The following is a 23,924-nucleotide window of genomic DNA, read 5'->3' on the forward strand; positions in this document are numbered from 1 at the left end:
GTTAAGACTCTCGTGAACTGTTTTTAGTTCATTCGGTGACTTTAGTGTTTATGATTGCTTTGATTCCACTTCATTGTGTGTGTGTCTCGATGTAAAGTTACTTCCTTGTGATCCGCCAGGGGTGAGGTCGAATTGTCAAAGTGTCTGAGGGAGTTTCCCAAATCTTGACGTGACCCGGAAGTGTTTGATCAGCACCATGATAAGAGCCGTTGGGATTCTCTGAACACACAGGGTTTTGTGTTCAAATGCAGTTGGACCACAATAAAACTGTTGTGTTGATGCGGATGAAGCCTGACACACATGCTAGATTGTGAACTTGGTCTGTATTATGGTTTATGGATGAGAAAAACAATATGAAGCCGGTGTAAATAAAAATCATAAATAAAGATCGGTAAAAGCTGCAGACGTCTTCACAGTGCAGGTTTGTCTCTGGGAGACGTTAGGACTCGGGTTCGGACCTCCGGCTCCGCTCGGCCCCGTGAGGCCGCTGGTCCACACGCTCCAGCTGCAGAGTCCGTCCTCTGATGAGTAAATCTGCACACGCCAAGGTCACACCTGTAACTTCTGTCTGCCGCTGGACGGTTTTTTCTCCAGCCAGCTGTTCGCCACAGCATGTTCATCACTGCTCCACTTCACCATTAAACCTGCAGTCAGCGAGGACACACACACACACACACACACACACACACCAGTCATCCAGAGTCCTGCGTCGCTGCGTGACTCTGCGTCACAGGATTTCTGGGTGAGGTGAAGTGAAAGGAAGCAGCTTTAATCGTCAGTTTAATAAATTAAAATCATCTCTTTCCGCCTCACCGCCTCATCACCGGCCTTCATCATTTCCTGTGCGGACACTTAGTCGCGTCATCTCAAGTCAGAGGCTGGAACCAGAGCAGCCGAAGCTCCAGGTCTCACTGTGGAACATGGTGCAACATTTAGGGTCCGTCCCATTTCCCACCTATGTTGGCCCCAGCCCTTGGCCCTACGCCTCCGTGCTTCCACTCCACGAGTCGGCATCTGAACCAACCTACGTTTGAAGAGATTTGAAGGGGTAGATTACCCCAGCCCCTTGTCCCAGCCCCTTGTCCCAGCCCCTTGTCCCAACCCCTTGTCCCAACCCCTTGTCCCAATCCCTTGTCCCAACCCCTTGTCCTAACCCCTTGTCCCAATCCCTTGTCCCAACCCCTTGTCCCAACCCCTTGTCCCAACCCCTTGTCCCAACCCCTTGTCCCAATCCCTTGTCCCAACCCCTTGTCCCAACCCCTTGTCCCAACCCCTTGTCCCAATCCCTTGTCCCAACCCCTTGTCCTAACCCCTTGTCCCAATCCCTTGTCCTAACCCCTTGTCCCAACCCCTTGTCCCAACCCCTTGTCCTAACCCCTTGTCCAAACCCCTTGTCCTAACCCCTTGTCCCTACCCCTTGTCCCAACCCCTTGTCCCAACCCCTTGTCCTAACCCCTTGTCCTAACCCCTTGTCCCAACCCCTTGTCCTAACCCCTTGTCCCTACCGCTTGTCCTAACCCCTTGTCCCAATCCCTTGTCCCAACCCCTTGTCCCAACCCCTTGTCCTAACCCCTTGTCCAATGAAACTGTTGGGTGTGGGCCAGATGAGAGACACAGTAAAACAACCTCCTCCACCAAGGAGGTTGTGTTTGTCTGTTGGTGAAAGGAAATTTGCTGGCATCACAGACAAAGATCAGAGGTCATCTGAAGGACGGTCGTTAAGTGACAACGCATCACTCCACACAACCGCTCTCAGATCGAGAGCAGAGAGCATCAAATGTGACGGAGGTTCAATGTCATGCTTGGTATGCATCCCGGAGGTCGTGAGGGCTTTACAAATAAACCTGAGGGGCTTCGACACTCGAGCTCGACAACCTACAACATCCTCCAGGGCTCATCCCATGAGCCATCGATCACACAATCAATGAGTAACTCCTCCTCGCGGTGACCCGAGATCGTCCGCGAGGCCTCGTGAACATCAACTGGCACAAAAATCTAACATCCACTCTCGGGCCCAGGGGACGACCGGTGATTGATACACACTGTCGGTGACGGGGACAAAGTTGTCCGGCCGCCCGAGGCTTTTGTTTCAAATGTCACTTGTTTTAATTAGAGACAAAGCAGCGAGGAGGAAGAGGAAGACACGCCGGATCTAATCAGCTCAGCTGTTTCCAGTGATCCACTGTCGGCTTTGTCAATATCCACCATTTTGTTCGCCGTCAGGCTTCTGGACAGGTTTGTTTTTAGATGTTTGTTTTTTTCTCGACCGGCTTGACGAGTCGTTTAACTCCATAGACAATTACTGGCGGGTCAGTGTTTTCCTCTCTATCTTCATCAGCGTTAGACGCGAGGCCTCCGCAGTTCTTCAGGTGCGAAGAGGAGTAAAACTGTGACGAGGGTTCAGATTGATAATGACGGACGAGGTCTGCGGGGTTTAAATAACTGATGGCAACAAATGCTGCAGCCACAATTTGTCTGTGGGGTGAAAAGATGAATAATCAAGTCAGAAAGTATTCAAACATATGATTTGCTCAGATTATTCTCGCCGGATTCTTTTGACTGACGAGCTAATGCTACAGCCTTAATTCACAGTCTTCCCATCCGCGACGCCTCCTCACTTTGCTTCATTGTCATGATAATCCGCACCGCACGGCTCGTTAGCTTCCTTCACATAGCATTAGTGAAGGGAACGGCAATAATCTGGTTTACTGAGAGGACAACAGAACAATGAGTCAGACGCTCTGTTTTATTAAAGCCCCCAGAGTGAAGCACAAAGCGCCGCCAACGTTGCTCATTGAAAATTCTAATATTCAATATTTCACACATCCTAGTGGTTCTGATTTCAAACAACAAGTGACAGTCGTACTCGTACTCCGATTCTTTAATCCACACACAAATGGAAACCACAGACTACAAATAAAGATGGACGACACATCTCCGCTTGAAAAATGAAAATAAAATATTACTGATATCGACGCTGCCATCTTGACAACATTTGGAGTCAAAATATAACTCAAAATAACTTTTATAGCATCAAGTAGCTAATTGAAACCCAAACAGATCAGAAACATGAGGAACTAGCTAAAATGACAGAAACCAGCTTCGGAAACATTACTAGGAGCCGCAGAGGCTAACAATTTGGCAAAGCTAACATTTTTCTGAAAAACGTTTTATAAAATTAGTAAGAAAAACTATAACTTATTCTTCGCTGAAAAAAGAACTTTATGAGAACATTAGCAAAAAAATTTTTTTCCCAATTTTATGCCGAATCATGCTAGCTGTTTCCCGCTGCTTCCAGTCATTATGCTAAGCTAGGCTAATCTCAACCAGTCTCAGTCTTCTTGTTTGTCTTGATAATATCAACCAGAGGTTGTATAATTTCCCGACTCCTCCCTGATGTTCTGTTCTGAGTGCGGACGTCATCCTCTGTGTCTCGTGTGTCAATGTAAAGTTAATTGTCTGGATTCTGTATCAGAGACAACAATTCTTTACATTTTGATTTCTTTTCCCCGTTGCCGTGATTCCGCCGCAGTCTGTGATTGAGCAAAGCTCCTCGTCACGGACGTTGCCTGTGACCTTGTTATTAAAGTTGAGGAATTAATACGCTGACAAGAACAAGACTCTGGATTGTCACGCACACGATGAGTGATTGATCCACCGAGGCAGAGTGACTGATGGAACCATCTCTCAAGACGAAATGCTGATGAGAGAAATCGTTGGTCGAAGCTCGCACCGCGGTGCGACGTAAAAAAATCCCTTTGTTCGTATCCTGGTCCAACAGAACTGCGTCTGCAGCAGAGACTTCCGCCTGTCGCCCTGACGGCCGGTTGGAAACAAATCGCTGTGGTCAAATCATATAACGAGGAGGTTATGTTTTCACCCCGGTCCATGTGTGTGGCCGGTCTGTGGTGCTGCTGTTGGCACTGATTGAGATACGAGACGTTTCACGTGTTCAAATCGGACCAAATTCCCCCGAGTCCCCAGAAAAACCACCTGCCAGGTTTGAAGTCGCTGGGAAAAGCAAAAAATCAGTCGGGAATCGAACCAGGAACTTAACAGCCATGTGCTATTTGTTCTAAACATTCAAGGGGCCCGGCGGCGTCTCTTTAACCTGTACAATTTAGATTATTTATTTTTTCACCAAGGCACAAAGATACTGGAGACGAAAGAGACTCGTTCATCAAACCGTCAGACGGTTGAATACAATAAACCAGGCACAGCTGCAGAGCAGATAGACAGAAAAAGGGAAGCTGTTTTCACAACCTGTAATTTGCTCTGACGGAGATCGAATCCAAAACACAAAGCTGATGTCGTTAAAGGCAAAGTGTCACTTCGTGTTGGGCAGCGATTGGTCGTTCGCATGCACACACACACACGCACACACACACACACACACGCACACACACACACACACACACTCACAGTCAGGAAGCACAAAGCAGCGACTGTGTGCAGATGAACGCACCCGGGCCCGAGGCCCGTGATCACATTTATTTTTAGTCCCTTTCGGTGAAGATCCTGCGTCGACACCTGTCACTCATCTTTTTTTGAGTCTTTCTCGATATAGCGACTCACGCGTCCGTACGTACAGCTCTCTGGAATCATTCCTCCTGTTTGTATGGAGCAAATAAAGAAAAATATGTGTTCCAATATTCATCTGAAGCTAATGGTGGAAAAATAAATTCACTTGGTATCTTCCAAATAGTTTTGTTTTTTTAAAACCAATTACCTCTTTGTGCTTCAGCAGTGTTTGATTGAGGCGACGTGCAGTCCAGGATTTATTTACACAGAAAAACATAATGTGTTATATTATATCAATTATATTAATATTCAGTTTGTGACCAAAAAGATGTAAAATGATACACAACTAATAAACTCTTGGGTATAATTATGGTTTGTATGAGTTTTGTTTTAGTTCAATCACAGTGTGAAAACAAAGATGGATGACGTGACAGCTCCTCTAAAGTGAAGCCAAATCGTCATGATCGCCCCCTAGTGTCTGGCTGCAGTAAGCCCCGCCCCCTCCATGTTAGCAGATGGGACATACAGATGTTTCCGTGAGGTCGTTCTTATCACACTGACATATGTTCACGTGTTTAATGTTTCTGATCACTTTGATTCTCATTAGTTATTTGATGATATATCAATATAAAGAGGCTGAGACGTTAATGATTGACAGCTGACACGTTAGCACAAGATGGCGGCTCCTGAATCCTGGATGTTTCATCCTCATGATTGCACAACGGGAGGAGAAGGAGACGTGTCGTCCATCTTTACTTACAGTCATCGATCTTCTTATTTACAGTCTATTTGACAGAAGATATCGACCGTCAGCTGATCTGTTTTCACTTTTCTCTGTTGATGGTGTCACTTGCTTTTCCTCTGACTCGAGAAGCAGAAGTGGAACGAGGACTGTTGCCCGTTCACTCGTCCTGAGACGGCAGCAGAACCGATTCTTTCTCAGGATGTCGCCTGGTCTCTGAATGGTCTTTGTAAACTCGAGGAACGTTTCTGCCCCAAAAGATGGAGATATGACGTGATATAACGAGATAAACCCTCGTCCTCTTTTAGCCACAGAAACAATCAGAGAAGAGCTCGGAGCTTCGCTAATGACGGACGGATTTGGAGGCTTTCAACACCGTTGCGGCGGCACAAAGGTCACGACGAGCCGGAAGAGCTTGGGTCCTTTGCTCCAGTGGTCTGGAATCCGGTCAGGACCGAGCCGACGGAGCGTCTATCGGACATCCGATCACGCGAGTTCATTATAACGGAACGACTTCATCCTGGAGGCCAGTTTCGCTGAGGTTAAGAGGTTGGACGCAGTTTAAAGTGCTTCTCTGCCAAAACAAGTGTTTGAATACGACCTCCGTCTCCGCGACGTCCGGCTTCTCAACCACGACACAGAATCTGCTTGAACCCGTCGAGACAAACGAAACGCAGCGTGTCGGCCGGTTAGCGGACGGAACCAGAACAGCTGATTCCTTCTGCTGCTTTAACTGAGGCTTATCAGCTGATCTGATCCAGCTCAGTTCGGATCGTGGGGACCTTCATTTCTTACCGCTGGTAAGAAAGCGTAGAGCGTAAAAAACCCATATGGTGAAACACACAAAACACGCGTTTGCGTGTATTCGCAGAGGCGACATCAGTAACCAGCAGCTCAACGGTGGTAGTCATGACGACAGTCTACTCTCTGCTCACCTGAAGATTTATCTGATGAATCGGACACAACTCTAGAAAAACTTTTCGTCCATATGAAATTATTGAACCGCGACAAATGTCGCCTCATGAAACGCACAAACTTTTACAAATTGAATTGTTTCGAATTGAGTTCGAATGTTAGTTGATTCAATCTGATCCACGTCGTGCTCGTACTGTAAGTTTGTGTTCGCAGGCTCCGCATTTGCTTTGTCTCATTTCTGAGCAGAGACGATGTTCAAGCTGTTTTCAGTCATCGGGAATCATCGGGACATTCTCTGGAGTTTGTCGTTCACCCGTGACGGAACGCAGCGGGAGCTCGTCCGAGTCGCAGCAGCAGGATGATCTCCGGAACATTCTGTGGCGTCTGTGTCGAGCAGCAGGAGGCGGTGACGAGACCAGAACTCCCATCAGGCGGAATCTCCACACGGCTGGCAGGAGACACGGTCCGGAGCAACATCTGCAGACATTCGCGTTTCCACATTCAGCCCCTCCGGAGAAGTTCTGGAAAGTGTCCGACTTCAGTGACGGTCTGAGAGCAGCTTTAGGAAGTCGCCGTTCAAAGGTCCGTCCTACACGCCTGATGGAAACTGGTCTGGAGCCAAACAGGAGCCGCTCGGCTCCGCCCCCTGCAGCCGTCCACGTCTCCTGCTCCCTGGCGTTTCCTCGAGAGCAGATTTACTGGCCCACATGATTCAAAATGGCCGACGTCTCACACGCCCCGGCCCTGCTGCCCCATAAACGCTGTCAAGAGACGTGACGGACAGGACGCCGGGGGCGTGACACCGAGGCCCGAAAACAAAACGACTCCTCTGTAAATCTCTGAAATGTCGACGAGAGCGTCAGCGGGCGCACGCGTGTCGCTTTGCGTCGCATGGCCGATCTGCATCGACGAGCGAGAGCGAGACTCGCAGATTTACTGCGGGGAAACAGATACAGTTTGTCAGCCTCGAAACATTAATCTCATTTTGCGGCGCGGACATGATTTTAATCTCACTTTGCAGGAAGCATGTGTGTCTTTAATCCGTCTTTTAATACTCGAGCCGTACAGTCGCCGGCGTCACATTTCCCCTAAAGCTGATACTGTCGTCACGGTTACTGTTGTGATTTAAAAAAAACACGTGCACAGTAACCATAGCAACAGATATAATTCTTTAGGATTCATTTCACTCTTTCTGACCTGGGTCCAACTTGGATTGCAACAATTATCTGAGCAGGTTTTTCCTCTAAATTCATATCTGCATCAAAAAAAAAATTGATTCGGACAACATTCAGGGTAAAAATAAAAGGATCATATTAATAATTATTTTAAAATCACTGCTTTGACTCTTCAGCGACTTCTCGCTGCCGCCGTTGGAGCGCGTTGGTGGAGCGCGTTGGTGGTTGGTGGAGCACGTTGGAGGAGCGCGTTGGTGGAGCGCATTGGAGGAGCGCGTTGGTGGAGCGCGTTGGTGGAGCGCGTTAGAGGAACGCGTTGGGGGTTGGTGGAGCGCGACGGAGGAGCGCGTTGGTGGTTGGTGGAGCGCATTGGTGGAGCACGTTGGTGGTTGGTGGACCGCGTTGGTGGTTGGTGGAGCGCGTTGGTGGTTGGTGGAGCGCGTTGGTGGAGGGCGTTGGAGGAGCGCGTTGGTGGAGCGCGTTGGTGGAGCACGTTGGTGGAGGGCGTTGGAGGAGCGCGTTGGTGGAGCGCGTTGGTGGAGCGCGTTGGTGGAGTGTGTTCGCTAACCACGTTCGGAGCCGAGCCCTTAATCATTTGCTCCAGAAGCCGTCGTCGTCTTCCCACTTCGTCGCCGCGCAGCCTGTCGTCTTCATCTGTTTGACAAGCGGCCACCTGCTCGCCGGCTCACGCACAGTTTGACTCCGACCGGAAACCAAATGCGTGTGGACAGATTGGACAGAGAAGCGAACGCTTCGCTGGAGACGCAGGCGGGAAACAACAACCACACGGGAGTCACGTCAACAGAACAGGAGCGATCTATTTTCATATCTGGTTGATGTCTTTTTCTCCTAGTGGACAAACACACTTGTATTTTGTTTGACCTCAAACACTGTAAATCTGTTTTTGTTTTCATTAATTAAAAGTAGTTTTTCTTTTGCACTTTGCATTTGGGTCCTTGCTCCTTCATACGTGACATGAACAGCATTTTGAAAACGATGTCTGATAAATAGTCAATTGTCCGTCCGTTGCGTCCTGAGTTGTGACTGTATCTCGTCAAAAGTTGAAATATTTGAACTTCAGCAAAATAATCACGTGACGCGATGTCAAAAAAACCAACCAGCGTTCAGATCCTCCCGACGTCACCGACATCTGCGTCCGACAGGGAACAGGCGGATTTTCACAGGACAAATACAACACGGAAGAATTGGCTACATGCTTGGTGCGAACGCAGCATTAGGGCGCCCTCTGGTGGCCACAGGCAGGAGGTTATGTTTGTCTCCAGGATTACGTAAAAAAACAGCTGAACAGATTTCCAGTTGTGGAAGTTGGTTGAAGGATGGAACATGGGCGACACAAGAATCCATGAAATATTCCATGAGGCCAAGAATTTGAGTCAACAGTTAATCGATTAGTACTAAATTAGTGGCCAACTATTTCAATTATCGATTAATCTGTTCAAGTAGTTTTTATGAACACAAAAAGTCTAAATTCTCTGATTTCAGCTTCTTAACTGTGAACATGTTCTGGTTTCTTTGCTCCTCTGTGACAGTGGACTGAAGATCTTTGTGTGTGGACAAAACAGAACATCATCTTGGTGGTTTTGGGGAAACACCATCGACATTTTTCACCAGCTAATCGATTAATCGGGAAAATAATCCACAGATGAATCGATAATGAAAATAATCCGTTAGTTGCAGCCATAATCTTGATGAAAAAGATCCGACAGATTTAGTGGAGTGACAACTATGAGTGTGTCTGTTGAATGAATGCGTCGGGTCGTCGCTGCGTTCGCCACAGAAGCAGAAGACAGAGCGAGGTCTGAACCGCTGAGCCGCTCGTCCACAAGAGTGAACGAACCGAAACCATATTGATTTGCACCTAAACACCCTCTTATTGTCTCTCCGCTGCTTTCAGTCAACAGCTTGCCGATCGATCGTGTTTTTGTTTTTTTTCTTCTGTTGCTCACCGATCGCGAACGAGCAGAGAATCAATCACCGGTGAAGAGTTCTCTCTGGGAAGAATAACAGGATGAGAATCTACTGCACAAATGGTACGGTGGACGACTGCGAGGACATTACTGTCAGAGCCTGTGCACTTCTTGTCCACGTTGACTGTAATTCCCCTAGAGGGCAGTAGTGAGGTCGTGCTCAATGAATTGGTGCCACAGCCATCTTGAAGAGTGGTAACCTCTCGCACCCACACTTTATTTTCTTTTGCTCAGGCAGCTATTTTGTCTCAAGTTGATTCATATAATTTCTCGGACACATTATACATACACATGCTTTTTGTTTCAAACATTTAGTCCCAGTGTCTCATTTTTGTACTTTTCTGGAGGCATCTGGTGGTAAAGTTGCAAACCGCAACCAACTGAGCGACCGACAGGGGACACTTTATGGCGGCGCGCCGCTGATTCCATTTCCTGTTTCCGTCAGCGTCTGAAAATTCAACGTGAGTGCGACGTATTCTGGACGTTTAGTTCAACAACCGTATTCAACACGACGTAGAAACATGGAGACTCACACGGAGGTCGGTCCACCTCATGGAACTATATTTAACTCTTATATGAACACAGAGTTATGGACAATATGTTCAATTTCTCTGAATAAGTTCTTCTGAATATTACACAATGTAGCTTTAAGTAGAAATCATTTACTCGAAATGTGGAGATTAAAGTTGAAACAGCCCTAAACGTCCGTGTTGTGGTTCCAGTTCAGCTGTCACACATCCACGTTAACTAACGTTAGCAAAGCTACGCTAGCTTCGCTAACTGCACGCCTCTCAAAATTCATTAACGGTTGTTTGCAGTTGAACGTTTTCATGTCAGGACACACGTCGACGTTCAAGTGCAAACAGACGTTGTCACCGCAGCAAACTGGCTCCACATTTCGACTTTATTTCTCGAAATGTAAAAAAAAGAAGTACTTATTCGTACTTTTGTACCGTCTGTTTCTTTCTAAACTTTTCTTTCTTTGAGCTCACCAGTGTCTTGCAGTTCCACGCTCCTGGAACGGTTCCTTTGCTTTCGGCTGGAGACACTTGGAGCGAGAGCTGTTTTATAGGGGAGGGGGCCAAATTGGACCGTACCATTCCTCGCCACGTCATGGGGGGTGATGTGAAGTATTTTTTGTTTCGATTCGTGTTTAAGTAAGTTTAATATTTTTTCTTGAGTAAGGATTTTGTTTTGATTGTTGTTTGTAGTTTAATTAGTAATGTTCAGTTGTCAGGTCAGAATCCCTCCATACACAGTCATGGATGATAACAGCAGTAGCACAGCAGATGTGTAAGAGTCTTTCTTCACCCCCCGAGTCGCTCTTTTCATTTCCGTCCTGAAGACGAGCGCTCCCCCGTCAGAGGAACTGCCGCTAATCAAAGAAAATTAAAACGAGAGTGTTTGATTGGAAAGACTTCCCCTCTTTGATCGAGTGGCCCAATTAAGAGCGGGAAAGATTAAAGGCGCCCGACGGGGGCCGCCGCGCTCTTTGTTCTCTTTTTTGTCACAGTTCTGGACCAGAAACATCTCTATGACATTCAAATGAGATCCAGCCTTTCTGACGGCTGAGAGCCGGACAGGGAAGAGAGGGACGACCTGTTTTAAAGATTATAAAAATAATCTGCTATGCCTAATATTTTTGTTTTACATTGTTTACCCTCTGAAATGGGGATGAAACCATTCACTCTCTCTCCCTCACTGAGGACTTCTGTGACTATGAATATTCATGATATGCAAATAACACATGCCCCGCCCACCACAGCTGACCGCGCTTGGTTGACCGGTGGAAGAATGTGATCAACAAGATGACTAGAGACAACATCGGAGAGATTAAGACATAAAACTTTCACCAACTGCTAATGCTAACACTAACTGTCTCCTACACACCTGCCGTCCTCTCGTGGATGCTAACTGCTAATGCTAATGCTAACTGTCTGCTACACACCTGCCGTCCTCTTGTGGATGCTAACTGCTAATGCTAACGATAACTGTCTGCTGACACACCTGCTGTCCTCTCGTGGATGCTAACTGCTAATGCTAAAGCTAACTGCTGTCCGACATTTTTTAGAGGACAGGAACAGAAGAAAAACACTTTATCGAGTGGAGGTCGACTTTAAATACGTCATTTTAAAGGGTTGTATGTGCGAACACGTCAGTTCTGTTCTCAGATACATATTCCTGTGGTCTGGAGCTTTAATCTGTTGATTAATGTGAACAAATCACCTGAATCAATAAGTTTGTTTCCTGCACTTTATGTGAATCCAAAGCCGGGTTTCTAATAAGCTGTAAGTGCAGTTCCACAACACAACGGACAGTTGGTTAAAAGTGTCGGGGGGCTCGAACTCCTTTGGCGTCCACATTCAAAATCCGGTAACAAAAGGAGCTGGCGTGACTTGAAGCTCACAGCGAGGCCCCGTGAACGCCACCGACATATTCCACTTTTGAGGTCATGCTTGCAAACAGGGATCTCGGTTAAGAAGCTTAACCAAGTATCATTCTCCACAGTTTTATTAAGCAAATGGATCATCAGCTTATATAGAGGAGACTTAGGAAATAGCTGCGAGAGGGAGGGAGCGAGGGGCGGAGGACTGTCGGGATGGTATATAGAGAGGAGGATAAATTCCCTGTGCCTGAGGAAATGTTGGACCAACGAGGAAAACTATTAACTGGCTTCTCTTGTTCGGGAAGACGAACCGGAGAAGTTTTCACTGAAACCAAAGACGAAGAATCAGCTCCAGTGATCGAAAGGACGGTGGGAACGAAGAGACGCCGAGGGGGGATTCTGAAAATCCTTCCTGTCGCCTTTTCCTCACCACTTCTCCTTGAACCACGATGGAAATCGTCACGAGGTCAAGGAAAGGCGTCAAGGAGGATTCAGAGGACTTAGGAAAAGAGAACCCGACTCCACTGACACTAAACTACGTCATTATGCGACGGCGGATGCTGATGATGCGTCTGTCGTGTCTTGTAGGCATCTTCGTCCCGGGAGTTCTTCGAGAGTTGATTCTAAAGCCCGACCTGGAAGTGTTTCCTCAGCACCGTGATAAGAGCTGTTGAGATTCTCTAAGTGTTTAGGAAAGGAGCTTCACTGCTTCCTCTCCTCTCTCCTTCAGCAGAGGACACACTGGAGCTTCCTCTGTGCGAGTGAGGAGATACAGACCCACAATGCATTGCGGCAGCGCTATTTAACGTGGCGTGTCATGAACGAACGTAAACGATTCAATCTGAAGAAGAAGAAGAAGAAGAAGAAGAAGAAGAGTATGAATATGATCCAGAAGAGAGGTGGTAAAACACGGAAACATGCTGATGGAGCCGCTGACAACATCCACCGTCACATGACCACGTAGTTTAGTGAACGTCCAGTCGGATTCTCTGAGCAGCAACTGAAGTCCCATCAGTCCTCCTCGACACCTGTCCTTGACCTCATGACGTCTTCCACTGAGGTCGAGGAACAGTAGAGAGGAGGCTCCAGTTCCACGGTGTTCGGCAGGAGGAGTCTGATCATGTGGAACAACTCGTTGGTATCACGGGTCAAATGAACATGATTCTTTGTTTCCTCCACGTCCTCCTTGACACCAACGTGAGACTGAGGGAGCTGATCAGCGATCAGAGCGTGCACATAATGACATAATAACAGGGACACATAATATGTGATGTATCATGTGTGTGTAGTGAGCTACTTTCCCTCATCGGAAAGCTGATTACAGCAGCTATTGATCCGCTAACTGGCTACAAAAGACTTCAGTGATGAATAATTGAGCGAGATGCTCCCGTGTGTCCTGCTGTTCATCGATGTCCCGGCAGATCATTGGATGATCTGGAGGCAGGACACAGCCGTAGCCTTGGCTACACACACACACACACACACACACACACACACACACACACACAGAGTCTCTAAAATAGTCATGTAACATAATGTGTCAGAGCCGTTCCTGAGACGATAACATGATTTCACAGTCTGCTCACATGGACGACGCTTTGCTGAACAGAAAGAAAACTTCCAAACATCGGAGAGGTAAATCTTTTCTTAATGTGGGATACAAAGGCAAAATCAGAAGCATTCAAAAATAGTCCAGGGCTGCTGAGGGTTGACTTTTTCGACCAATAAGATTCGAGACACGATCTGCATCTTACTCAGATTAAACAACCGAACAGACGTGTTAGCGTCCACGTACTTTTGGCAGTGCAGCTGAACGTACGGTGGCCCTGAAGTGCAAATCCCTACAACAAATCAAAAAACACAACGGCAAATCACAAAACAAGAAGGAAAATTGAAAAACTAAACAGCAAATCAAAAAATCACAACGATAAACCAAGAGCACAATGTCTAATTGAAAACAGAGATAAGATGACGATCCGCTGCGGCTACGTGCCGTTACGATGACGGATTTCACTGAGCAGCGGCGTCGCTCGTCCTCTCGCTCGTCGCGTCACTCGTCGCTCTGGCTTCCATTTTGTTTTCTGTGTTTTTCACTTTTTTTTGTCTCAGGTTTACAATGGAGCAGGACGAGCTGCTGCTGGCGAGCGTCCACGGTGTCGGCCTACGTGCCATCACACACACACACACACACACACACACACACACACATGACGCACACACACACACACACACACACACACACACACACGTGACGCACACACACACACACACACACACACACACACACAGTGGCTTATGCTCACTAATCGTCTTTCTCATTCATTCTCTCGCTAACTTGAAAAAATATGGAGAGGATTTGAGCTGAGCCAGATGTGGTAACACTGATCCGGTGTGTGTGTGTGTTTGTGTGTGTTATTTCCTCCTGGTTGTGGCCCCACAGACAGATCAGCTCACTGATGAGAGGTTTGTCCACGTGTCCCTCCCAGAAAACCTCGTGGAACATTCGCGCCAATTAGGGGTCAACCGATATGGCTTTTTCAGGGCCGATACCGATATCGATTATCTCTAATCTAAGAGAGCCATAACAGATATTTGAAACCGATATAGGTCTGCAGTCTAGTAGATTCTTTGTATTGACTTTGTATGGAATCACGCAAATAATTCCAGTCGCGTCCCGCGTGAACGCACCAGGAAAAAGAAAACGATCGTCAGCAGCAACACGGGACCAACATGACACGTATGCATTAAAAAGGAGCAAAGTGCCGCAGTTGTTACATTTCCAGAGGCTGAGCGACGCCGACATCGCTCGCTGCCCTTTCCTCATTCATAGACCTCACTCGACACATCGTGGGTTTGAGTATTTTTCCGTTTGTTCATGTGTGATGTATAATTATTACAAATCACATCCACTTATTTCAGCCACACACATTCAATGTCTGTCTGTCAACCAGGGTATTGCGGCAGCTTCAATGGGCTTTGCACTCGACCAAACCTGTAATTAGAAGTCCTGGAGTGCAAATACATTGACAGAGATGAGACCTGATTAAACCAGAGAACATGTTTGAATCTGATGGGCTTTTGCACAAACAGCCTTTAGTTTGTCTCTCAGGCGAGGAAATGTGCACGTTTGGCTTTTCATCCTCTGAAGGAGCTGAGGTGGTTTCAACTCTACGTACTCCCTGTTGAATTAAAGTGGCAGTAAGCCATTTTGGAATTTTAAAAAACCTGTATTGGTTTACAGTCGCTTACTGCCACTTTAACCACACACCCAAATACCAATTTGTTGCAACTCTTTCCTCACAGATGGCTCGTGTTTCATCAGCTCTGCACACTCTGACATTAACATAACCGATCCTCCTCAGAAGTGGTTGCCCGGTGTAGAGAGACCTCTCAGTTGATTGTCGATTGCCCAGAGGCAAAGTTACCAAGGGACGCAGGCTGAAATGCCTCCGGACGCAATTGGATGGAAACTACAACCAGTGAGAGCAACGAGTCGCGTGACGTCTGTTGAGTGACAGACCAGAGCAGAGAGGAGACGTCTGTGAGGAAGGTTCCACAACCTCTGTGAACCACTGTGGACGTTTTTGTGGGAGAAAGGTGGCAGCCATCTTGGTTGTTTACAAAAGTGGCTTCTCTCCCGTGTCACGGTACAAACCCCGCCCATTCTTCGTTAATCGGTCGTGATTGGACCAGCAAGTTTTCTGCCGGTGGAAAATCACTTCCCAATGGAGGAGATCCAGACTGTGAGTCTGACCGAGCGAATGAAAGGAGCTCCCAGAATTCATCTGGGTCCCAGGTTACACAAGTGGCAAAAGAAAATTCAAATGAATGCATGTTTCCATCCTCTATTATTATTATTATGATATGGTTTTTATTGGTACTTGCATCGTGTTTTCCAGTCTTGTGCGTGTGTTTTGTATCAAAGACATCGTGTGCACTTCCTCTGAGTGCCGCTTTAACACAGGTCCTCGCGGCACAATGAGGCCACGAGAGGTGAAGTGGCCGCGCAGCCGCTGGTGAAAAGGACCAGGAGCCTTCGCTCCGGATGATGAGCTGAGAATCACAGAGGGGGAGACGACAAACAGACAAACAAGCCGGCGGCTGCTTCCAGGTCGGAGGCAGGTCGTCCCCTTCATCTGCATCTCAACGAGGAACTCGACCACAGCTCGCCGGTCGCGGCGCCAGGGGAACGTGTGATGCTTGTCTGCTGTGTGTGTTTCGCTCTGCAGCATTTCCTCCTCTGTGTTGTTGTTTCTTTCTCCCCCGCAGACGACAATGATGATGTTCAGACGGACGAAAAGTCTGCGACCTCACAACTGTGTGGGTCAGGAAACGGTCGCCACGTCTTCAGAAGCAGGACCACACTCTGCTGCTCACCCACAAGTGGCATGAAGAGTGAAGGCGAGACAATGTTGGACTTAGTAAGACATTGAGGAGTATTTAAAATTATTTGCTTTCTTCCACCAGACACGTTTGATAAATGAATCTTTCTTTTTCACGTTTAAACCTGAAGAACCTTAATTCTCCGTGGAGTGGTTCTGTTTTTTTTTTGTTAAAGTTTCCTCCCACTGTACAAAAATAAAGACACCAGCTAAGGGCGCCGCCATCTTGCTCCTTGGACGTCATGTGGAGTCAGAGTAGTGATCCTGGAGTTGAACCGTGGTATCGAGGTCCGACCAATCACGAGTCAGTGTCAGCTGTCAATCATGACGTCTCAGCGCCCTTTTTATATCATCAAATAACCACATCGGTGTGATAAGAACTGCCTCAAATGACAGAAACATCTTTGGAAACAATTATTTAACTGATTTTTGACTTGTCAATGTCCCATCTGCTAATGCGGAGGGGGCGGGGCTTATGACCTGTACTGCAGCCAGACACCAGGGGGCGATCAGGATGATTTCAGTGTTTCTAAGTATCAGACGTTTTTGTCCATCTTTGTGTACGGTGTTTACTGATGACTTAGAGTCAGAGACATGTACTCCAGTTTGAGTTTGAGCCCCCACCCCGAAAAACAGAAACCATGTTTAAGTCTGAGGGATCAGACAGGAAACTACTTTACAACGGGGAAAAGATGGAACTGTCCACGTCACGACACATTTAAGATCAAACTCCGCTAACTGAGGACACGCAGGAACGTGCGTCGCAGGCCGACTCCTCTGACGCAGAGCTGGTGGTTGGATGTCGACCGCTGGTGTGAACGGGGACATGATTACAGATCGGACATGGAGGCTGCACAGTGGTGGAGAGGTGAGCTACGGAAGAGAAGAAGAAAGTTATGTATTCCTTCAACAACAACAACTCACACACACACTCACACACTCACACACTCTCTCAGTGCAGCAGACGTCGCGGCGGGGAGTCAATGAGTCATCGCCGAAGCTTTTATACAGGCGCTGCATCAATCACCCTCTCCTGATGGGAGCAGATGGCGCGTGGCGGCTCAGCCAGTGTGGAGAAGTGTGTGTGTGTGTGTGTGTGTGTGTGTGTCGGGGAGAACGGTTGGATGAAGACGGACGCAAACAAACAGCAGCGCCAAGGCCCCCAGACAGCAGCCGCCCACGGACAGGCGCGCTCGGTGCTCGGTGCTGATCCGGCGCCAGAGAACCAGTTTTGCAGCAGGCGCAACGACAGGAGAAGAAGAAGAAGAAGAAGAAGAAGAAGAAGAAGAAGAAGAGGGTCAGCGCTCCTCCACCTCCACCTGCAACCATGCAACGATTAGACGGTACCAGCCGTCAATCACAATGTGTCCACGCCCCCAACACATCCGGTGCTTTATGGTCTATGTGACTGTAAATGATCCATAGTGTACAAAATGAACATCATGTGTTGAAGAAGACTTGAAACTAGGGATTGAACCATAAACTCCTCAGAAAAAGGTTTTACTGACTTTACGAATCAAGAGAAGTCGAGTCACAGTCTCATAGAGTCGCCCTCTGCTGGTCAGTACACAGAATACAGGCTGCAGGCACTTCCACGCTAACCTCACTTTCATTTTCCTGACCCGGTGACTATGATCCACACACACACAGTGAGTTGACACCTGTCACCATGACTTCTCTTACACCAACATGCAGAAAACGAACATACGCTTGTGATTTCACCCCTGCAGCTCTCGACTTCCTCCTTCTCTCCGACACCATTCAAGATGTCGGGGATCTGCTCTCAGCTCCCGTCAGAGATCAGAGTGTCGGGGCTTCGGGCGCTCGTGTGACAGCGGCAGCCGAGACGCTGCCGAGGACGACGACAGCGGTGTGTGTGTGTGAGTGTGTGTGAGTGTGTGTGTTTGGCCCTGGGGGTTAACATTTCACTGTGATGCATTTTTTCGATAGCAAGTGTCATAATGTAATCATGCAGCCGAACCACTGGGGCTCTAATGCATTTTTTCCTCTATACGTTCCTCCAGCAAACAGATGATATCAGAGATGCTGAGATGAGAAATGTAAAGACGCTGCTCCCGCTGGTGACAAACGCTCCAGTTTCTGTGTTATGGTCAGTTACAGTTTCACTTTGTATATAGACGCCGGTTCCATCAGATCAGTTTATCTATTTCCATCCATCCACCTGTTTTCTTTACTCCCGCTTATCCTGGATGGGGTCGCGGAGGCAGCCGGCTGAGCCGAGGGTGTTCCAGACGTCCCCCTCTCCCCGGCCACGGCTTCCCAGCCCCTCCTGGGGGTCCCGAGTTAGTCCCCGGGCCTGATGGGACATGTCGTCCCTCCAGAGAGTTCCGGGTCTTGACCTCTAGGTCTCCTCCCCAGGTGGACGTGCCGGGGAAACCTCCGAAGGAAGGCGCCCAGGTGGCGTCCTGACAAGACGCCCGAACAACGTCAACGCCATGACCCCTGTCGGTGCAGAGGAGCAGAGCTCCCTCCGGACGTTCCAACTCCTCACCTCATCTTCAAGGCTGAGCCCAGATCAAATATACAGAACGGCTCAGATGGATCTCTTCATTCATCTCAATCGCCCCCGTTCACCCCTCGGCCCAGAGAGCAGCATGTACATACATCAGTTGATCTGCTGCTGGTTTGTGTAAATTACGAGTTTTTTGTTTTTGGGAATAGAACAAAAATGAATCCGTCATATAAAAAACCCTGGAAACACTGGTTTGTTACCTGAGGGCCACCGTAGGTTCTGCTGCACGCTCACAAAGGGAGGCGTGAGGGGAGGTGGCACCACTAGGTCCCACTGAATCCTACAGACTGAACCTTTAGACAGACGCACAGACAGACAGACAGACAGACAGACAGACAGAGAGACAGACGGACAGACAGACGGACAGACGGACAGACAGACAGACAGACAGACAGACGGACGGACGGACGGACGGACGGACGGACGGACGGACGGACAAAAAGAAACCCTCGCAGTACGTTCGTCCTCGGAAAATTCAGACCCGACGTCAAAGGGACAAGTCTCTGAACGGATCAGAACGCATTGATTTATCGTCAGACGTCAGACGCTCAGTTTGCTTCCAGCAGAAAGTCGAGCTCAGCAGCTGAAACCTGTCGATTTCAATCCAAACTGAGTCGGAACTCCTTTGTCTGATAACCAGCAGACGGTCGGACCATCCAGCTGCTCCGTACAAAGGCTGCTAATGGCTGCGCGTGTGTGTGTGTGTGTGTGTGGTGGGGTTGGCAGGGGGTTACAAGAGTGCACACACAGCGCTCGCACTGGGAGCCCATTTCCAAATGTCAAGTGTTTGTGAAATAAATGTCAACTAGCTCGGGGGACGGGAAATCAAATGGCTCCTTAGCGTCGGCTGCAGCCGATACGACGCACACACGACCAAAGGACCGGGGCTCGCAGAGGAAGGAGGGAAATATTCCTCATCGATTTTTCTGTCCCCCCCAAGTCCGACATGTCTTAAAAACAACCCTGGCGGGCGGGGAGAGCGGACGGCGTTGTGCTCCCTCGGCGCAGAGTCTTTGTGGTAGCAGCTGGAGGAGAAGCGCTGGTATCGACGGGCTCGTCGGGTGGCGCCCTCGTAACGTCAGAGGGTTCAGCGGGGGGGCGCAGGGAGCTCCACGACAGCTGCACTAATAATGTCTGGCTCTGTCGAGTTTTCAGAGAATCGGCATCAGATGACCCAGACCCGTAAAAAAGTATATGATTCCTGCCCATGGAAAGAAAAACCGACGTCTCTTGTGCGACCGAGCTCAGGCGGCGGGCGGCCATGTTGTAGAAGCCACAAGGCGATAAGAGATCGCAACGTGATTGCGTCTGGTTACGCACAAATCGGATTGAGACACGGTTACCCCAATCAACTAAATATTGCTACAGTACAAACATGGGTTGCCAATGTTGTTGAGCAACAACAACAACGATGGTGGAAGTGATGTGTAGAATATTTGGGGTCATTAAAGTAGTACAGTGTGTAATATTTAGAAGAACTTACTCACAGAAATTAAATAGATCTACAATAACTCTGGGTTTAATATAAGAGTTAAATCTAGTTCCATGAGGTGGACCGACCTCCGTGTGAGTCTCCATGTTTCTACGTCGTGTTGAATACGGTTGTTGAACTAAACGTCCAGAATACGTCGCGTTCACGTTGAATTTTCAGACGCTGACGGAAACAGGAAGTGGAATCAGCGGTGCGCCGCCATAAAGTGTCCCCTGTCGGTCGCTCAGTTGGTTGCGATTTGCAACTTTACCACCAGATGCCGTCAGAAAATTACAAAAATTACACACTGGGGCTTTGAATAAAAACATAAAAACATACAATTGACAAAATTCTAACCAAACAAATATATAATTTTTTTTTTCTTCTTTAATGAGTAAAAAACTTTTTACTCAGCGACTTCAAAAAAAGTATGTAGACGATTTCACTCCACTGGAGTTTTGATTGCGTGACGTGTGCCCTCCAGGATCCATTTTCCTGGAGGGCGTCGTGGTTTATTGATGCATTAAAAAGATTCGTCTGCCTGTTATTATTTTTGTCATTGTGTAGAAGGAAGGAAATCCTCACTGTGTGTGTGTGTGTGTGTGTGTGTGTGTGAGTGACAGAGTGCAGCAGCTCCCAGCAGGACACTGTAGCAGCTCAACTCTGCCCTCTAAGGTGAGAAAAACTGTTACTGTCGCTCTGTTTTATCTTCATCCGGTGTCAGACTGAATCTTTTACAGTTTCTTCAATATCTGATTCTGTGTCTTTGTCACTTAACTGAAACTTTGGTGAGCGAGGAGTCGACTTGTACCTCGACCGCTTCCCGTGTAAACATGCGACGGTTGGAAAACACACTGACCACGACTCGACTCTGGGATCATCGAGGGACCCGTTCATTCCAAAGCGCTCGGCTCCTGAGAAAGCCGTCACAGTTGATCTGACGTTTGTCGGACGCCGAGGATGTTTCACCGGAGGTTTGACTCCATCGCTCACTCTCCTCTTCCCCCTCCGAGCGCTGCAGATCTCCGTGTCTCCGCAGGCGTCCGTCCTCCTCCCACACGAGCACTTTGAAGTGCAAACCGAGGCCTTGGACAGCACTTTTCACCTCCACCTCCACCTCCGGGCACTGCTCAGTGCGTGTGTGTGTGTGTGTGTGGAGAGAGATTGATTGCATCTAACGTGTGTTTGCTATAAAATACACGTCTTCCATTACCCTTTCATGTGAAAGGTGTTTTCACAGGTAAAACATTCAGATCGACCTTATGAATCAAGTGAGAAGTATAGAGTCATGTTCTCATAGAACTCTTACAGAAACAACCAGTGGAGTCGCCCCCTGCTGGTCAGTGCAGAGAATACAGGCTTCAGGCGCTTCTGCGTTAGCTTCATTTTCTGGACTACGTCTATTTTTATAAGCAGTCTATGGTTTAGAGTCCAAAAAAATGATATATATCTATCTATATATATTTATATATATATATATATCACACTGCTAAGTCAGTTGCCTCCTGCTGCTTTATTCTAAGCCCGTGTGCAGATTCACCTCTGCCACACTGTGCAGCTGTGACATGTGCACGTCTCTGCATTACAGTAATTACACAAACAGGATCTTTTTTTTTCCAGTTTTAAATTTTTTCCCAGCAGGCAGCGCTTGCTGCCGCGTGGCTGCTGTCAGTCGTTTGACTCGACCAGACGCTCGGCATGTAGTCTGTTGGGGCCAAAGCCCTTAATCACCTCTAAGTCCATTGGACGGAACGGCAAAGGTCCTTAAGAGCTTAAAAAAGCACAACCGGCAAACTTTCACACACATTAACACATCGGAGGTATTTCTAGTCCGGTTCTGGATAATTTCCATCTGTCGGGACGGTCACACTGGTGATCTTATCGACGACAGGTTCTCCTGAGCCGTCGTTAGTGATGCTGCAGGCAATTGGTTGCCTTCAGCAATTTGTTTTTTATCGGCGTTAGTTCATCAGCAGGATTACAGGAAGAAACAGCTACTGTCTGCTACGGTTTTACACAAACCTGGTGGGATGAGACCTGGGCCAAGAAAGAACCGGTTAAAGGGGCAGTAAGCGATCCCCACTGACCGGACCTCGAACCCGCAGCATCAGGTACGGAAACGGACACGCTAACCACGAGGCCGAAAACCCCTGAGTCTCAGCGTCTGTCGCCAGCACGTCTCTTAAAGCTACAGTGTGTAATATTTAGAAGAACTTATTCACAGAAATTTAACATATTGTCCATAACTATGTGTTCATATAAGAGTTAAATATAGTTCATGAGGTGGACCGACCTCCGTGTGAGTCTCCATGTTTCTACGTCCTGTTGAATACGGTTGTTGGACTAAACGTCCAGAATACGTCGCGTTCACGTTGAATTTTCAGACGCAGTCGGTAACCGGCAATGTCATCAGCGGTGCGCCACCATAAAGTGTCCCCTGTCGGTCGCTCGGTGGTTTACGGTTTGCAACTTTACCACCAGATGGCGCCAGAAAATGACCCACTGGGGCTTTAAGGTGTCAGAGTGATGTTTACAGACTACACAGTGTTGTTTTCAATTTACAGAACCAGGGCTGAGACGATTATAAACAGATTTTTTTGGAGGAAATATTGCAGATTTAGAAGAAAAAAAGAAGTGAATTGGATTTAAAAAATCCCTTACTGCCCCTGTAAGGCCTGGTGGGGCCCCAGGAATGTGTCTTCACCTTCTTTAACATTGAGACATTTCGACAACGTTTGTTTCTTTTTTGGTCCTTGTTTCCTTATTTTGTTGTTGTTGTTGTTAAATTTTCCGTTGTGTTATTGTGATTTGCTGTTATTTATTTCTGATTTGTGATTTTTTTTTTGTAAAAAGTGAACTGTGACTGGTGATTAAAAAAATTAAAATAATATATAAACACTAATTTATCCAACATAGATAAATGCTTTCATTCACACAACCCCTTTGTGTACAAGTAGCACACACAGACACACACTTCCGTGTTGTGTGTCACCGTAAAGCAGGAAGCAGTGTAGTAATGTGTGGGAGCTCGTGTCCCGCTGCTCTTCGTCCACAGGTATGTTCACCGCGTCTGTCCAGCCCCGAAATCTGTCGCTGTCTCCGGCGCAGTGTCTCCTCCGGACCCCGCTGACACCCCGCTAGCTCCGGCGGGGCTAACCCCCGCCCCCCGCGGACAGCCCGGTGCTCAGCGGCGGACACCTTCCGCCTGTTGACGAGGGTCCGTGTGTGTGTGTGTGTGTGTGTGTGTCCGCAGTGAGACGTGTCGTCACAGAGCCGAGGCTCGGACGCAGCGAGGCGGCAGAAGAAGAAGAAGAAGAAGAGGAAGAAGAAGAAGAAGAGGAAGAAGAAGAAGAAGCAGCTACATGGAGGCTAACAACAACTGAGTCACTCCACCCGGACCACAGAGACTGCGGCACCGCATAGCATCACAATGCCAGCCGGTAAGATCTGTGTGTGTGTGTGTGTGAGAGAGAGAGAGAGAGAGAGAGAGAGAGAGACAGAGAGAGATAGATGTGTGTGTGTGTGTGTGTGTGTGTGTGTGAGAGAGAGAGAGAGAGAGAGAGAGAGAGAGAGAGAGAGAGAGAGACAGAGAGAGATAGATGTGTGTGTGTGTGTGTGTGTGTGTGTGTGTGTGAGAGAGAGAGAGAGAGAGAGAGAGATGTGTGTGTGTGTGTGTGTGTGTGTGTGTGTGATGAAATCAACACCTGACTGTGTGCGTGTGTTGCGTTTAATGTCGGCTCATCGTTTCAACGCTAACGGGATAACTGAAGTTAAAAATGAAAAGTGATGCGTTCACTGTCCCTGCTCCAGT

The 23,924-nt window shown here is 47.9% G+C and overlaps 1 protein-coding gene and 1 long non-coding RNA gene across 3 annotated transcripts in view; one reads left to right on the plus strand and one right to left on the minus strand.

The window, feature by feature from the left end:
- Positions 1-304: 304 nt before the first annotated feature.
- LOC118310864 lies at positions 305-10,729 on the minus strand. Of its 2 annotated transcripts, none has more exons than XR_004793852.2 (2): positions 10,334-10,729; positions 305-738 (listed from the first exon to the last, which is right to left on the minus strand). It is a non-coding gene; the product is annotated as an uncharacterized LOC118310864 (long non-coding RNA). The 2 variants fall into 2 exon arrangements; XR_004793851.2 differs by having other exon boundaries at positions 305-911.
- A 12,369-nt stretch (positions 10,730-23,098) lies between these two features.
- The window catches only part of efr3a (EFR3 homolog A (S. cerevisiae)), a 64,536-nt gene continuing 63,710 nt past the window's right edge, over positions 23,099-23,924 (plus strand). The window contains exons 1-2 of the mRNA XM_047332259.1: positions 23,099-23,168; positions 23,367-23,553. Of these exons, the coding sequence (XP_047188215.1) occupies positions 23,544-23,553 (10 nt within the window). The 5' untranslated portion in view covers positions 23,099-23,168; positions 23,367-23,543. The remainder of the gene's footprint in view (positions 23,169-23,366; positions 23,554-23,924) is intronic.

This window comes from Scophthalmus maximus, chromosome 5 (assembly GCF_022379125.1).
Source record: "Scophthalmus maximus strain ysfricsl-2021 chromosome 5, ASM2237912v1, whole genome shotgun sequence".
Classification (NCBI taxonomy): domain Eukaryota; kingdom Metazoa; phylum Chordata; class Actinopteri; order Pleuronectiformes; family Scophthalmidae; genus Scophthalmus; species Scophthalmus maximus.